General features: G+C 46.3%; 1 protein-coding gene across 1 annotated transcript in view; it reads left to right on the top strand.

Moving 5' to 3' along the window:
- LOC118117888 (receptor-type tyrosine-protein phosphatase N2) overlaps positions 1 to 14,310 on the top strand; it is a 238,940-nt gene that overhangs the window by 200,200 nt on the left and 24,430 nt on the right. The window contains exon 8 of the mRNA XM_047342116.1: positions 9,505 to 9,717. Coding sequence (XP_047198072.1) covers positions 9,505 to 9,717 — 213 coding nt within the window. The remainder of the gene's footprint in view (positions 1 to 9,504; positions 9,718 to 14,310) is intronic.

The raw sequence follows: 14,310 nt of genomic DNA, 5'->3' as shown, positions 1-14,310 counted from the left end.
CCACACGACAGATTGTGATTACAGATAAGAACTCACACGGCTCCAGACCCTTCAGCACGAGCACAATCCTTTTAGACAAATCTCCTGCCTTGCAGAGCGTGATACGAGCCTCTGGTATCTCACACAGCTCATCGCCTCCACTGACCTCTGAGCGTCTATTACTGGATCTGTTTGCAAAGCCGGGGTCTGGTAATGTGGATCGGATGGAGACCTCGAGTGAATTAAAAAGACCTGTGCTCTGAAAAGATGCTTTTACTTCGTCCCTGTCGGTGGTTTTGCAGTTTTAACAGATCACACACACTGTGTTCTATGTTTAAACAATTCACAGGAATTCAGTTATGAGCTTTATGAACAGTCCACTTCTAAAGGGTAGTTTCTGCAGTTTGAAATGTTAAAGCCATCAGCCATGAGAGATGAAATATAAGAACAACACAAGACGGTGCACAACTTACTTTTCAATCTGTAAAGTCCGATAGTCCGATATCACTATACAGTGATTTTGGCAATTTGTATTTCTGTGCGAATGTTTAGTGGACTTCTTATACCCTATATTGTTCACTCATTGTTTCCCACAATGCATCGTGAGAAGTAGTGAACAACCTATGGTCACTAACGGAGCCGTATATACCATCATGCATTGCACTCGGTGGAGGGACGAGCCGCAGCCAGACCTGTCGTACAAATATTTCTACATTTAAAAATGGTCATTCAACATGTTTAAAGTATAAATACCAAGTGTGAAATTAATATTTAAAATTTCGTTTGGGATTTTCCCCCCGGCCGACGTTGTTGTTGTTGTTGTTTTACGTCGTAATCCTGCGACAACGACGTAATTACCGCCGCAAAGACAATGAGCCGAGTCGTGTCCGAAAGTTTTTCTCTTTTTCAGATGAGCTCACTCTAAAGAAGTCACTAAAGTCAAGTAGGGAAAAGTGAGTGGACGATGTCGGAAACGCGCTTACACTGCCCCTACTGTTCATGTGCGTATTGCATCTTGTGGACGTGTTGCATTACTTTCTGAGGACGTGGACAAATGAGGCACCACACGGAGGCCGGACACGCAGGGCAGCCACGATGTGTATAAAGCAAATATATCTCCAGACTTATACTGAAGGTTTTACCAGAACAAAAAACTGATTTGTTTGGTGAAAGTCTTTTTTTAATCTATTTTTTCCAATCGACTTACTGTTGCTAGTTCCCTTCAGTGTTGAGCCGGTGCTCTGTGATTGTATCTGTCGCTTTTGCTTGAAACCGAGTTTAGGCGACTAAAACAAAGAGTTAAAACAGGAAACAGGGCGATGATGATCTGTGGGGTTTGTCCCATTTCCCATTGAAAGACCTCAGATTTACACCACGCAGTATTCCGAGGTGTCTTGAGGTGTTTTTTCGACCGAGGCTGGGACAGAATAAGGCGGTTAAACCTCCTGCTTGTAAGCTGTTGTCACGGCCACGATGCCGACGGACGCAGAAGGAGCGAGAGCAGGTCGAGGTGGCGCTGGGTTGTGTGGGTTCTGGGGCTGAAGCTGTGGAGAATAAAGGTCTGACGGGATGCGATTTTCATGCAGCTGAAAGGGAAAGGAAATTAAATGTTGGCGCCCAAAGCTCCCTTAACCCTCTCTCATTGAGCTTTGAGAGCGGTGTAGGTGGGGGTGTAAGTATTAAGAGGAGGGGAGGGGAGAGGGGGGGGGTGTAAACTGAAAAGCACTGGTCACATACTGAGCAGAGCGAAGCAGGGTCCTCACTGCCTGCCACCTCCAGCTGTCGCCAAGGGGGACAAAAGGAGGTGTGGGGGTGTCTGTGAAGAAGCTGGAGAGGTGGGGGGCTGAATAGAAAGATAAACTAAGTGCCCCCACCCCCCCACACACCCTCACACACACACTAACACACACTAACACACTCACACACACAAAGGACCTTGTCATCTGCATTAGGCAGCATCTTCTCATTTGCCCCCCCCCCCCCACACACTTTCTTTTCCAAGCCGAACTGCACACAGTGCAAAGAAACACACACACACACACACACACACACACACACACACACACACACACACACACACACACACAACAAATCTGTACAAAGTTGAACTGTGTTCGCATATTCTCACAAAAATGTATCCATGCATGAAAGACTGAGCCTTGCAACACACACACACACACACACACACACACACACACACACACACACACACACACACACACACACTCACACCTTTCTGTCTTAATTCTTTAACCCTCCTCCCATGTTTGCTGCAGCTGTTAGTTCTCCATCAGACTCCACTCGCTGCAGCTAAGAACTCATTAGTCCTATTTGTTGATTAGGCCAGTGTGTGTGTGTGTGTGTGTTGGTGCGTGTGTGTGTGTGTGTGTGTGTGTGTGTGTGTGTGTGTGTGTGTGTGTGTGTGTGTGTGTGTGCGTGTGTGCGTGTGTGGCAGAGTTGGTCACGTCCCTAACGACAAACCTGTTTCTCTCTTTATTGTATTTATACTGTTTTACTCATATTCAGCAGGTTTTTACGCAGTATTTAAGAAAACTTAAATTTTGAAATTAAAACGGTCCCATTATGAAACCACATTTAAATTGACCAGATCCAGATTTTCATTTGGTTCTGCAACACATTGCATTTACTCATAAAGATCTGTTCCCTGAATATGCCTCATCCTGGAAAAACCTGGATCCACCCGCTGATCTGGATCTGCAACAGAACTTGGGAATCAGTTGAGTAGTTTTTGCGTAATCCTGCAAACGAACCAATAAACAGAAACTCCTCGTCAGAGATAAGAATCAATGAGTCTGAACTAGTCTGAACATTTCAGGTCCAAATAAAGAATCACTTTACAAACTGATTAGAATCTACTGAGGGAGAAACGTATTAGTGATGAAATACATAAACGTGCTGTACAGTAACAGTCACATTATTTAAAATGAAAAAGAATATGACCACGATATAATGGAGATTATGTTAATTTAGAGTTTATGTAAAAAGCCAAGTTATTTCTTTTTATTTTAATAAAAAAAATGAGTTTTTTAAAGTGGAACATTTGCATTTCACAAATATGATTTCATCGTCTCCATGAAAGTTTATTTTCCCAATAATGACTCAACTCAACAACCTTTTTATTTTTTTTTTATTCTACGTGACATCACAGGGATTTTGTTTGAATTTGCGAAACAGAAAGCGTTTTGGATTTTTTAATCTTGACGTACGAGCGTGAGATTTTCATTAACTATGCAAATCATCTTCATCGTAGGAAGTCACAGTCTCTGATTAGAGCCCTAACGTCTTATTTTAGAAACGACAAACGCTGCCTGATCCTGAGAGAGGAACCTCGAAGCCTCTTGGATTTCTCTCGACTCGAGCGTGAATCCGTTTCTGAAGATATTTCCACTTGTTTCCAGAGAACGAGCGACTGTTGCCTCATCGACAAAATCATTTGAAATGTTAGTTTGAAAAGAAAACGGGACTTTGGTGACTTGTGGGGAGGATTTTTTATATTTATTCGGTGAATCTTCTTCACCTTCCTTTCTGCTTCCCCCACCCATCATCTGCCCTCCTCTTCCCTTCGCCCCACTCATTCTCCTCTACCTCTCCTCTTCCTCCTCCTGTCGGCAACATGTGGCGCGGTCGCCATGGCAACGAGGGGAGGTGACATGTGCTGTAGACAGGCAGGGAATGGAGGGAGGGATGGGAGGAATATAAGGAGGAGCCCCACAGTGCACTTTGTAGTCTCTCTCTCTCTCTCTCTCTCTCTCTCTCTGAGAACAAAATAGCATCTCATTGCTCTCCGTGGAAGTGGAGGAGGCTAGTCGTCCCTCTTCCTCCTCTTCTTCCTCTCCTCTCCGAGCATGTGCTCAGTTGCGTCGAGGAAAAGCCAGGACCCAAAAATCGCTATCTGCATTTTTTCCCTCCTTTTTTCTTGTAACGGATGAGACGAATGGCAGAAAGAAGAAGGAGATGGAGGAGCAGGAGGAGGAGGAGGGAACTCTCTCTTTTATTTCTTTTCCTGAAGAAGGAGAGAAAAAGGGGTGATGAGGGGGTAGAGATGAAACTCCCTCTCTCTCTCTCTCTCTCTCTCCCGCTCACTCTCTCCTCAACCACCACCTCCTCCTCCTCCTCCTCCTCCTCCAGCGCCGGTGTGGTGCTGCCTCCGAGTCGCCGCACCTGGAGACGAATGGGGAATAGACGCGGGAGGAGGTGTCTGTTGCGTCACCTCGCCACGGACTCTTGGTAGGATTGAATTGTTGTTCTGCATGATAATGTGACTCCCTCCTCTTGGTTCCTCTGTGGGATTGAGGAGTGCTCAAAAACATTCTCTCATCCTTTTCTGTTCGTCCCCGAAAAAACCACTTCACTCGTTCAGCAGTTGATCTTTGTCAAAAAAAAACTAAACAAGTCCTAATGTCTCCAGCCGAAGGAGCAGTGGGAGTGTCCGTGGAGTTTAGAGTCGACGGGCTCCACGCAGCTGCATCTCACCCGCCACTGTAGTCACATTCACTTTAATGGGATTTACCGCCGCTTTCATTTTCCCCAGCTGCATGCCGGCACCGCAGGAGGGCAAACTTTTAACCGCGTTGTGTATTTGTCATCTTGCAAGTGGTAACGGAGGAGGAGGAGGATTTTGTATGCGTGTGTGGGATGTTGCCGAGAAAACGGATTCACACTTCGGTTTGGCTAAAATATAACAAGGGGCGGTGAAATCAATCGTCTTTGGGTTAAATTCATAAATGGAAGTCTGTATTTGTGAGATGTGTTTTAACAGCATGTTGTTGGCGTGTGCGTGTGTGTGTGTGTGTGTGTGTGGACTTTTGCTTAGGTGCATGTGTTTAAGTGTGTACAAGCGTGCACCTGCAGATGTGAGTGTATCAGTGTAAAATCAATCTACATCAGAGTGTGTGTGTGTGTGTGTCCGTGCAGCCTGTGTAGATGCACATACTTCTTTACATGTGCAGGTGTGTGTGTGTGTGTGTGTGTGTGTGTGTGTGTGTGTGTGTGTGTGTGTGTGTGTGTGTGTGTGTGTGTGTCCGTGCAGTGTTTTTCTGTTTGCTTGTTTGCTGAAAGGTTTTGTTAAAGCCCCGGTTGAACTTTTCCAAAGACCCGGGATGAATCGGAGGTGAGGGACAGATCTTTGTTTCCTGCAGGAAACAATAGCCGGCCGCCGCTCTCCCTCTGACCTTTTTTCACCCGTTCTCAATAAGCCAGAGCCGTGCAAATCCATCTGCCTTTTGTCTATGGGAGCCTGGCTAATCCACACACACACACACACACACACACACACACACACACACACACACACACACACACACACACACACACACACCCTCCTCTCCACACACACACACACACACACCCCTCCACTGCTAAATCTCCATCTCAAATCCAAAAACTCTTATTATTTCTGCCGTCCGACTCTAATTTCTTAACAGATTCTCGTCACATGTTCTCGTCACCTGCAAAGCAGATTATTATAAGTCAGTGAGTGAGAACTCGAGTGAGGATGGAGCTGCAGGAAAGGGGAGCGACTCCTAATGTAGCAAAAAATTTAATAAAAAAATCACCGGAGGAGAGATTTAAAAATAAAACGGTCCAGAACAGATATTCTGCAGCGGCACATTTCGCTTCCCTCTCTTTCGGAGGGTTTTCGTATTCCTTCCCCTCCGGTTCGAAGACGCCTGTCCGTCTGCAGTGTGTCTGATATCTGCTGAAAAGGGCTGAACCCAGCGGCGTTCACAGACAGACCGACAGACCGACTCCTGGACGCACCAGGGTGATGCTTTTCAGAAACACTGTATGTGTAATCACGTCTGTGAAATGGAAAAAATTTGCAAGTACAATCGCTTTTTTTTTTTTTCCCGGGAGCAGATGGACAATAGAGGCGGAGGCATGAAAAGGAACTCCCTTCTGCTCGCTGCCTTTGGGGAGACGATATTTTCCTTTCATTTTTTTTTTTTTGTTGCCTCTCACTGAAATACACTTGATCAAAATGTCTGATTCTCCTCCAGAAACAACTGCGTCATGTGACATGTGAGCCGGGGACGATCCAGACCGAGGTGTTGTTTCTGATCCTTCTTTATCAAATCAAGAAGTCGCTCTGATTATCGTCTCAGATTATTCAATTTTCAACACACACGTTACATTTCATTAAGATTCTGCAGCCGCCCCGTGGCTCTACACATCCGGCCCTCGGCCATTAGACAGTGGAGGAAGAGGCGAGAAAGGCCTGACGCCGCGTTCCGTTAAACCCCGGAGTTACCCACCCCCGAGTGGGAGGTTGCAGCTGGAACGCCCCCTCGAGTCGGAGGAACCTCACCACCCCCGACTTCAAAATCCAAGATGGCTACTCCGTATGTGACCAGTATTAGCGCTTCTGTCTTTAAATCCGTCGTACACACAGTAACTGTGGACACGTTACTACAGTGTTTGTAATGCGTTACTACGACCTGGTTGTGCTAACAGTGGCTGGCTACCCGATCAACTCTGGTTATTCGGAAGTGACGTCATCCCGAGGGCCGAGCTCCGAGGTGTCATGTGACGCGGCGTTAGAGCTGCAGAGCCCGGGCGGATGACCTCTTGTTGTCGGATGTGGCCGATGCAGGTTTCCGATACTTCGAACCTTTTTTACGAGTTCAGCTTCGTTGTGTACGTCACCGAAAATGTTGCACGGTGTTGCACAGTAATGGCTGCCACTCGTGCGTGAAGGTTCCGCCTCCTGAGCAAACATTTGATTTTCAATCATTGCAAATTTCTGCTACACGGCGCGAGCGGCGCGGCTGCTCGTTTTTCATCGACGCCAACCATCAAGTCAGAACCCCCCCACTCTCTCTCTCTCTCTCTCTCTCTCTCTCCCCCATCCCTTTACTGTTACTAACAACTGCAACCAAACTTCATTAAGCGGCTGGGGTCAGGCTACATTTGTTTGAATCAATAGAGAGACATGCAAGGCAGCCATGATAAAGAGGGTGAGGGGGGAGGTGGAATCAGTGTGTGTGTGTGTGTGTGTGTGTGTGTGTGTGTGTGTGTGTGTGTGTGTGTGTGTGTGTGTGTGTGTGTGTGTGAGGAGGGGGGAGTGTGCTTTTGGAAACGCCGGCATCTGTCCCGTGAAAGATGACTGAGCTGTTACAGTTAGAGCCTTGAATTATGGGCCATTACTCTGCGAGCAAGATGCAATCCCTCTCCATGAAACTTAATTTGACCAAACAATGAGATGACTCACGGAGTAAAATGACAAATGAAGTTATTTGATCCGTGGTTTACCGAAAAAAACAAAACAACACATTTTTGCGAAAGATGATTGCAGTGGAAGCGTGTGGAATCAGCAGCAATGCATTATTAATGGCCCTGCCAAGCCCACGACGCGCTCAGGCTGCTGCCAACTCACTTTTTGTTTATGATGCTGTTGTTTCTTTTACATTAAGAGCGCATTAATGAAAAGAAACATTAAAAATACACAACGCAGCCACAATCAATTGTATCTGCTTCTATGGACGTCTAATGCAATATTAATATCTGCAGCCATACAACTCCAACATACGCGGACTCCCTGCATTATGTTTATTACTGATTTATGAACAGCCTCAGTTGTAACTCGCGGTTACTAGTAGATCAATCTTTTATACGCTCTGGAGCGCGGAGACGAAATTTCTCACATTTTTTTGTTCCACTTTATATTATATGTCTTTTTTTTTTTCCTGAGCAGGAAGAAAAAGCTTCAGAGACGCCCACCGCTTCCTTTCAAGGCCGCCACATTACTATGCAACCGGCTTTTACAGTACGGCTTAGAGCTGCCCGAGCAAAGTGGACACCCCACAAAGCATCGAACAACTGTTGTCCCCCATTGTGGGTCTTTCTGCGGGCCCTCTTTATCAGGTGCTGAATGCATTTCAGTGAATGAAATCATAGGGGGTGGGGCGGTGAGGGAGAGGACGGAGATGGTGGAGGTGGTGGGGGTCGCTCCCTTGAAACCTCACAAGAATTCCACAACAATCCGTGCGCAGGGCAGAGACGCCCTTTTCCCACCTCCCAGGGTTCCTCTGTGCAGACAGGCGGGCAGGAGGGATTCGACAGGGCTGCCCCCTTTCAAAGCCTCCTTTCCATTAACTCACCACGCCGCACCTCGCCTAATCTCTGTGACCTCTACCGCCGAGGCACAGGGATTTTATTTCTTACCCCGAGACCGGCCTGCACCTCAGGATTTATCCTCAGCGACCAAACATGCAGAATATGCAGCACACAAGTTCTGTCAGGGGAAGTTAACGATGAGCCACAGCAGGCGTTTACGTTTTTTTTTGCTTCCAGTAAAAGGGGGGAAATTCATCTCCACTGCTCCGAGGGAGAAAAGAGAAAACTTGTTCCCGAGCAGAAACAAGTGGAGCAAAGCTTTTCTCTTTCCGCCATTGATCTCCTTTGAGATAATTCTTTGTCAGGGGGAATTGTAGGTCTCGTCATAGGCAGTGCAATTTGTAGCTCGTCTCTTTTGGCTGTAGCCTCGCTCTTTGTTGTCAAGATCATTACGCAGTGTGTAATAACGGGGAATTATGTTCCCTATTGTTAGCTCTTGGTAGTCAGGTGAAACGCAACAGGCCCATTATCTGGAGCTGCACTGGTGTCTGGAAATGAACAGCGAGCAGCCGTCGGAGCTGCGGCTCATGATGAACAGTTCAATAAGACCACTTGCCTTCTCTCAAATTATTGCCGCGGTGGTTTTTTACCCACTCGAGAGGCAGCTCGGAGACGTTCGTCAGGCAGCGCGCCTCCATTGTGTTATCTCAAGCAGCCGACCGCGTGAAAAGACATCTTTCATCTCCGGTTGTTTGCCGAAGGATCTGGTTTGTCACGCGGTGGATTAAAAGCGCAGCCGAGGTCGGCGCTGGCAAGGCACCGGTTTGAGACGGCAGAGCTGGTGGAAATCTCCTCCGATGCAGTGATCGGCGTGTTGCTGTCTCGACACATCCACAACGCTGTGCTAAACAGGAGTTCATGCATTCTACACGCACCTCTGGGCACAGATGGTCCAACAAATGCTCGTGGTGATACTTTTCATGGAGAACAGCCAAATGCATATTTATGTGGAGGACAGAACAGAACCATGTGATCGTCTCCTGATGTAGAACCAGACATTTTCTAGGTGGAGGTGTTTGAAGCAGAAATGATTGATTTCTGCCTTTAAAGCGGTTCAGAGAGATTATTTTGTCAATTGAAGGATTTCAGAGTGAGTTTCTGGACCGTTTGGTGGAAGCTTCACTCCAGGAGAATCAAACCGTGTGCAGCAGTGAGAGGCTGCAGGATTGTTCCAATCTCCACCAGGTGATTCTGCAGATTAGTTCCTCTTGTCTGGCCGATCGGTGAAATCACCGGCACACGTGTAGGTACAACACCTCTGCTGCGGACACTTCCAGGCGTGATGGATGAATCGAAGCTCTCCTCTTGGCTGTGATTGCACGTCGCTGTTTGAGCTGCAGAAACAGAAACATATCATTAACCTCCTTTTCTTTTTGTTTTACTCCACAGGGGAGCCAGATCAACCAGATCCCCACCAAGTACAGCCAGGCGGAGTCGACCAAGTTCCTCATCCTCACCGCCGTGTCCATCCTGTGCATCGTGGGCGTGCTGCTGGCCTCCACCGTGGTCTACTGCCTCCGCCACCGCTCGCACCACAAGCTCAAGGAGAAGCTCACCAACCTGGGAACGGATACGAGCAGCGATGCTACCGCCACCTATCAGGTAGGAAGAGTTACTGCACCTATGAGCATTTGAATTTGAACTGCAATTAAAAACAATGATGACGAAGATCAGCGTCCGTGATGGAGCTGTACCAGGATCCCTGGTAACCCAAAGGGATATTTTCCCCTTATTTTGATTTAAATTGGACAATTGAATAAACAGAGAAAAAGCTGGAAAGGTTTTTACTGATTGAATTTGATGTCCCAACAAGCTTCCGTCAAATTATCTGCAAGAAGACTTTGTCCAGGGCCGTTTGCGGTGGGGTCTTTTTTTTTCTGGACAGGACAGATCGGAAAAATGAAAGCTGCTGAAAAATAATTTTATAAAGAAGACAACAGATTCAGGTTGTTTGTGCTTCAAATGATATCAAACCTTTATTGTCCTGAGTTGAGACTTTCTATCCGAAGCAGACTCGACCTCAGATGCAGCTTCTCCACTGTTGTTGGCTGAAACCTGGTTACGAGGAGATAAACGCGTCGGTGACGTTCTCCTCACTCTGCTTCACTAAATCAAGCCCAGCTTTTGTTTCATATTGACATGTTATAACTAGATTGATGCCGCGCGGCGTTTGCTGACTCCACTTAATCTCCTGCTGTAATGTGTTGTTGGAGACGTGAGGCAATATCGCCAATCCAACAGGTTTTCCACCTCCAGTCATTTCCATTCCTTCCCCCTGCTCGCTGTAATTATCCTGTGGCCGGAATAGCCGGGTGTGAAATTTAATTTAAAGAATCCAATATTAAGTGGCTTTTTGAGCAAAGAATTAGATTGAGATTTCTCCGTCTCTCCCTCTCTGACCTTTTCCCCACCATGTTTTTAAATGAGAGTGGTCCTGTGAGCATTGATTTTATAATGAGCCCAGCCCTTCCCCTAAGTGCTTACATTTCATGCTCTCCTCGGGATTCTGAACTTCTGAAATAGACTGTGCTGCTGCTGCTGCTGCGTCAAAGGTTTAACTCATCACCGGGGACTTGATGATCACGATGTCAATTTATGTTTTTTGCATAATCATCTGCTGTTGACCAATGAGGAAGAGGACGGAAGTATAAACTACTCAGCAACAGAAGAGAGTTTCTGAAAGTCTTGACATTCAACGTGCCCAATGACACGCTGGCATTTCAGCTCTGCCCCTTCCTCCTCCTCCTCCTCCTCCTCCTCCTCCTCCTCCACGGAACATTTACTTTTCCTCCATGTGAAAAACTTATCTTCATGGTTACTTGCCTCCAAGATTTGCTTTTCATCCTCTAATTGGAAACTGCTCGTTAAAAGACCTTGTTGACGCTTTATTTATCTGATTAATAGCGAACAAAAACGTCCACGTTGCTCGTTCTTGGACGGTTTACTCAGCCCCGCTCAGACTCCCAAAGCCCCTCCAGTGGATCCTCTTTGCTCCGTCGTCTTTATCGAGTCTCGACAGCGAGCCGTCGTCATCCTCAGTGAAAGGCCTCAGTGTTCAGCTCCCATCTTAGCCTTGTAAGCCTCGTCTCTTTGTCAGCGCCGCTGTGCAGAGGGGTTCCCTGGGCTGGATTCTGTCTGAGTGTGTGTGTGTGTGTGTGTGTGTGTGTGTGTGTGTGTGTGTGTGTGTGTGTGTGTGTGTGTGTGTCTGCAGTCTCTAGGGCTACATGCAATTAAAGCAGACAGGAAGAGGCAGGCTGCCTGACGGCCTTACTGCTGCAGCTCCTCCGAGCTATAGCTGTCAAACACACACACACACACACACACACGACTCTGCCATCAGCTCCCTCGAACCCCCTCCACCTTCAGCCCCCCACTCCTCCCCTCCGCTCCCTGGCCTGTCACTCAAATGGTCCCCGTGAAACAGCGAAATGGGATTGGCCGACTCTGACAAAGGAGGCAGTGATTGACAGGCGTCGACGGAGCGTGTGCGTGCAGCGTGTCGGGGCGCTGGGCGGGGAATCGGCCCGACAGTCAGTCAGTCAGTCAGTCAGTCAGTCAGTCAGTCAGTCGTTCCCCGGGTTACTCTGCCGTCGACATGGGAGTCTGCGACGTCGTATCAGTTTATCTTCACATCTGTTTCAAACTCTTATCTGCTCCTAAAAGTCTTATTTTATCCCCTCGACAGTCAAAACTATCCGACGGCATGAAGAGATGATTTCACTCAACTTTTAGCTCAGATTTCCCAGATATTATCTTAAAGTCATGTTAAGATATCATCATGCGCACCGTCAAATTTCTTGAAATGCTTCGGGATCTATCGCAGACATCTCAACACATTTGCATATTTTGTCTCGTTTATAAGACTAAAGATGAAATTGTGTTTCTTGTAGAATACGATTTTTTTCCTCCCCAGTCTTTTTATGAGATTGCCTCGACTCGTCCTGCCTCACGCTGGGCCTGTGTTCCCTCTCCGTCGCGTTTCAGTTTCAAGGGTCCTCGCTGGCTCGATAACATCCTCTTTGTGCTGCCAGAGAGAAAAGAGCCGAACACATTTCCTGTGCATCTCGATCTGGATTTAACAAGCAAACAGTAACTCCTGTTCCCGGCCTGTCCCGCCGCTCCTTCCTCTGCACGTCACGTCTGTGTGTGTGTTCAATCTGCATCCGTTTGCTGATCAGATCATTTCCAGTCAGTGTCGTGTTCCACTGATATGACGGATGTTTAATAGATGACATATCATACGACCAGTGTGCTTTGTGAAACTCTATCCTGGACTCGTTCTGCTTAGAGGTTTCGATTCCAGTCTCCTGCTGTGTGCTCACATGGGCTCGAGGTTTTGCTCGGGGGGGGGCTGGCAGGAGAAACTCTGAATCTGACATTAATGTATGAAGATCTCAGCTCAGGTCTATTATTTAAAACAATGAAATATGATTGTTTCTGTTGGACGTCAGAAACACGAGTCTTTGTTGTTCCTTATGCACCAGTCGCACTTCAACACAAAGACTTCCACATGTTTTACACTGTGAGAGACGAACTCTGCTGCGTTCAGGTTTTTATCTTTTTATCTGGAACAAATTGGTTCAACTATGTTTTACTTTTATCCAAGATTTATGATCTTTATTCTCTTCTACAGTACTTTTCTGAGCAGAACTCATATCACATTTTAATGTGTTTACTACGACCACACAAGCTGCAGATACACATACATCTGCACCAGGTCTTTATACAATACATATATATATACATATATATATATATATATATTATATTCCATCTCCTGTAGTTTCCCTTCAATCCTTCAGTCCCCCCCCCCTGTTTGTTTGTTTGTTCAGCCGATGAGGCAAAGCTCTCGGGTGAGGACCCTACATCTGTTTTGGTCAGGAGGCCGTGTAAACAGGGCCCCACTGGCACGTCCCAGCCCCCACAGCCCCCCCATTAGAAGGTTTTGATGAAAAGGGGGGTGCTTTGGGTGGCACACGCCTCTCGACCCTGACGTGCCCACCGTCGCCCCGGGGTGATGCATGATTCGTGTCGGTCATGGGCGCCAAGCGGATTCCCTGGCCTGGCGCCCATGAGAGGGGGTTACTGGTTTTTTTTTCTTTTAACCTTTATTCACGCAGAGTGTCGATGAGGCCCGGGCGCTTTGTTAAAAGTCACCGACGACACACACACTCACTCACTCGTCTCTCCCACTTCACAGCAGCAACTGTTTATAGTTTTGTTGCTTTAAAGGTGAGACACCCTGCTCCTTCTAATTCAGCCGTGTGGGACGATTCCTCCGAGTGTCTGAGTGAAAGAACTTTGTTTTTGTCTCAGATTGTAAAAGAAAACATTCAAAAGGATGTTGATTGTGCTTTTCTTTCCGGGCAGACGCTTGTTTTCATTCATTTCATTGTATTTTAAAATCAAATTGAAAAGACTTGCTAGACACCGGTAATCCATCATAGTGAACATGTATCCACCTTTATTCATTGTCAAAGTTAATGCAGTTATTAGAATGATGCTCCGACATATTAGATTTGAAACCGGACTGCATGGCGTCAGAAGAACGAGTCCAGGAGACAAACTCGAGCTCAAGTGGACGTCCTGGAAAAAGCTCATTTCCTTGAACATAAAACAACAACAATGACGTAAACATGTAACTTTCAAAACTCTTCTGAGGATTTCTTATGCAATAAATGTGACCCTTGTGCTTTATATGTTACATAAGCATCTTATTCTTTCATAATGTATTATACTTTATATATGTTGGGGCATTTTTATGTCTTTCTCATATTGTTCGACCCCGGGAAGTTGACCTTGACCCTAAATGTTGAGATGTTTTGCATCGTTGTTGTTGTAGATGAAGCAAAGATCTTTAAAGTTGCTGATGTGCATATTGTATATTACATGTACATGAGTTCAATTACTTTTTAAATGTTGAAAAGTTAAAGCTAGTAGAATAAATGTTCAAATGTAAGAATAAGAAGTTTTGCGAGTCTCAGATGTTCTTCTTCTTCTTCTTCTTCTTCTTCTTCTTCTTCTTCTTCTACCTTTGAACTTGAAGGTCACAGAACATTAATGATTACACCTCTGTGACCTGGATCCACACCCCCCACTGGCTCATTAGGCAAATATCTGACATTTTAACTTTAACTTTTAGACTCTGATACAGAAAAGAGAAATAAAAATCATTAGAATACTTGTGAATATGAA

The sequence above is a fragment of the Hippoglossus stenolepis genome, chromosome 11 (genome assembly GCF_022539355.2).
Source record: "Hippoglossus stenolepis isolate QCI-W04-F060 chromosome 11, HSTE1.2, whole genome shotgun sequence".
In the NCBI taxonomy this organism is placed as follows: Eukaryota; Metazoa; Chordata; class Actinopteri; order Pleuronectiformes; family Pleuronectidae; genus Hippoglossus; species Hippoglossus stenolepis.
This window is presented reverse-complemented; position numbering and strand designations above follow the sequence as displayed.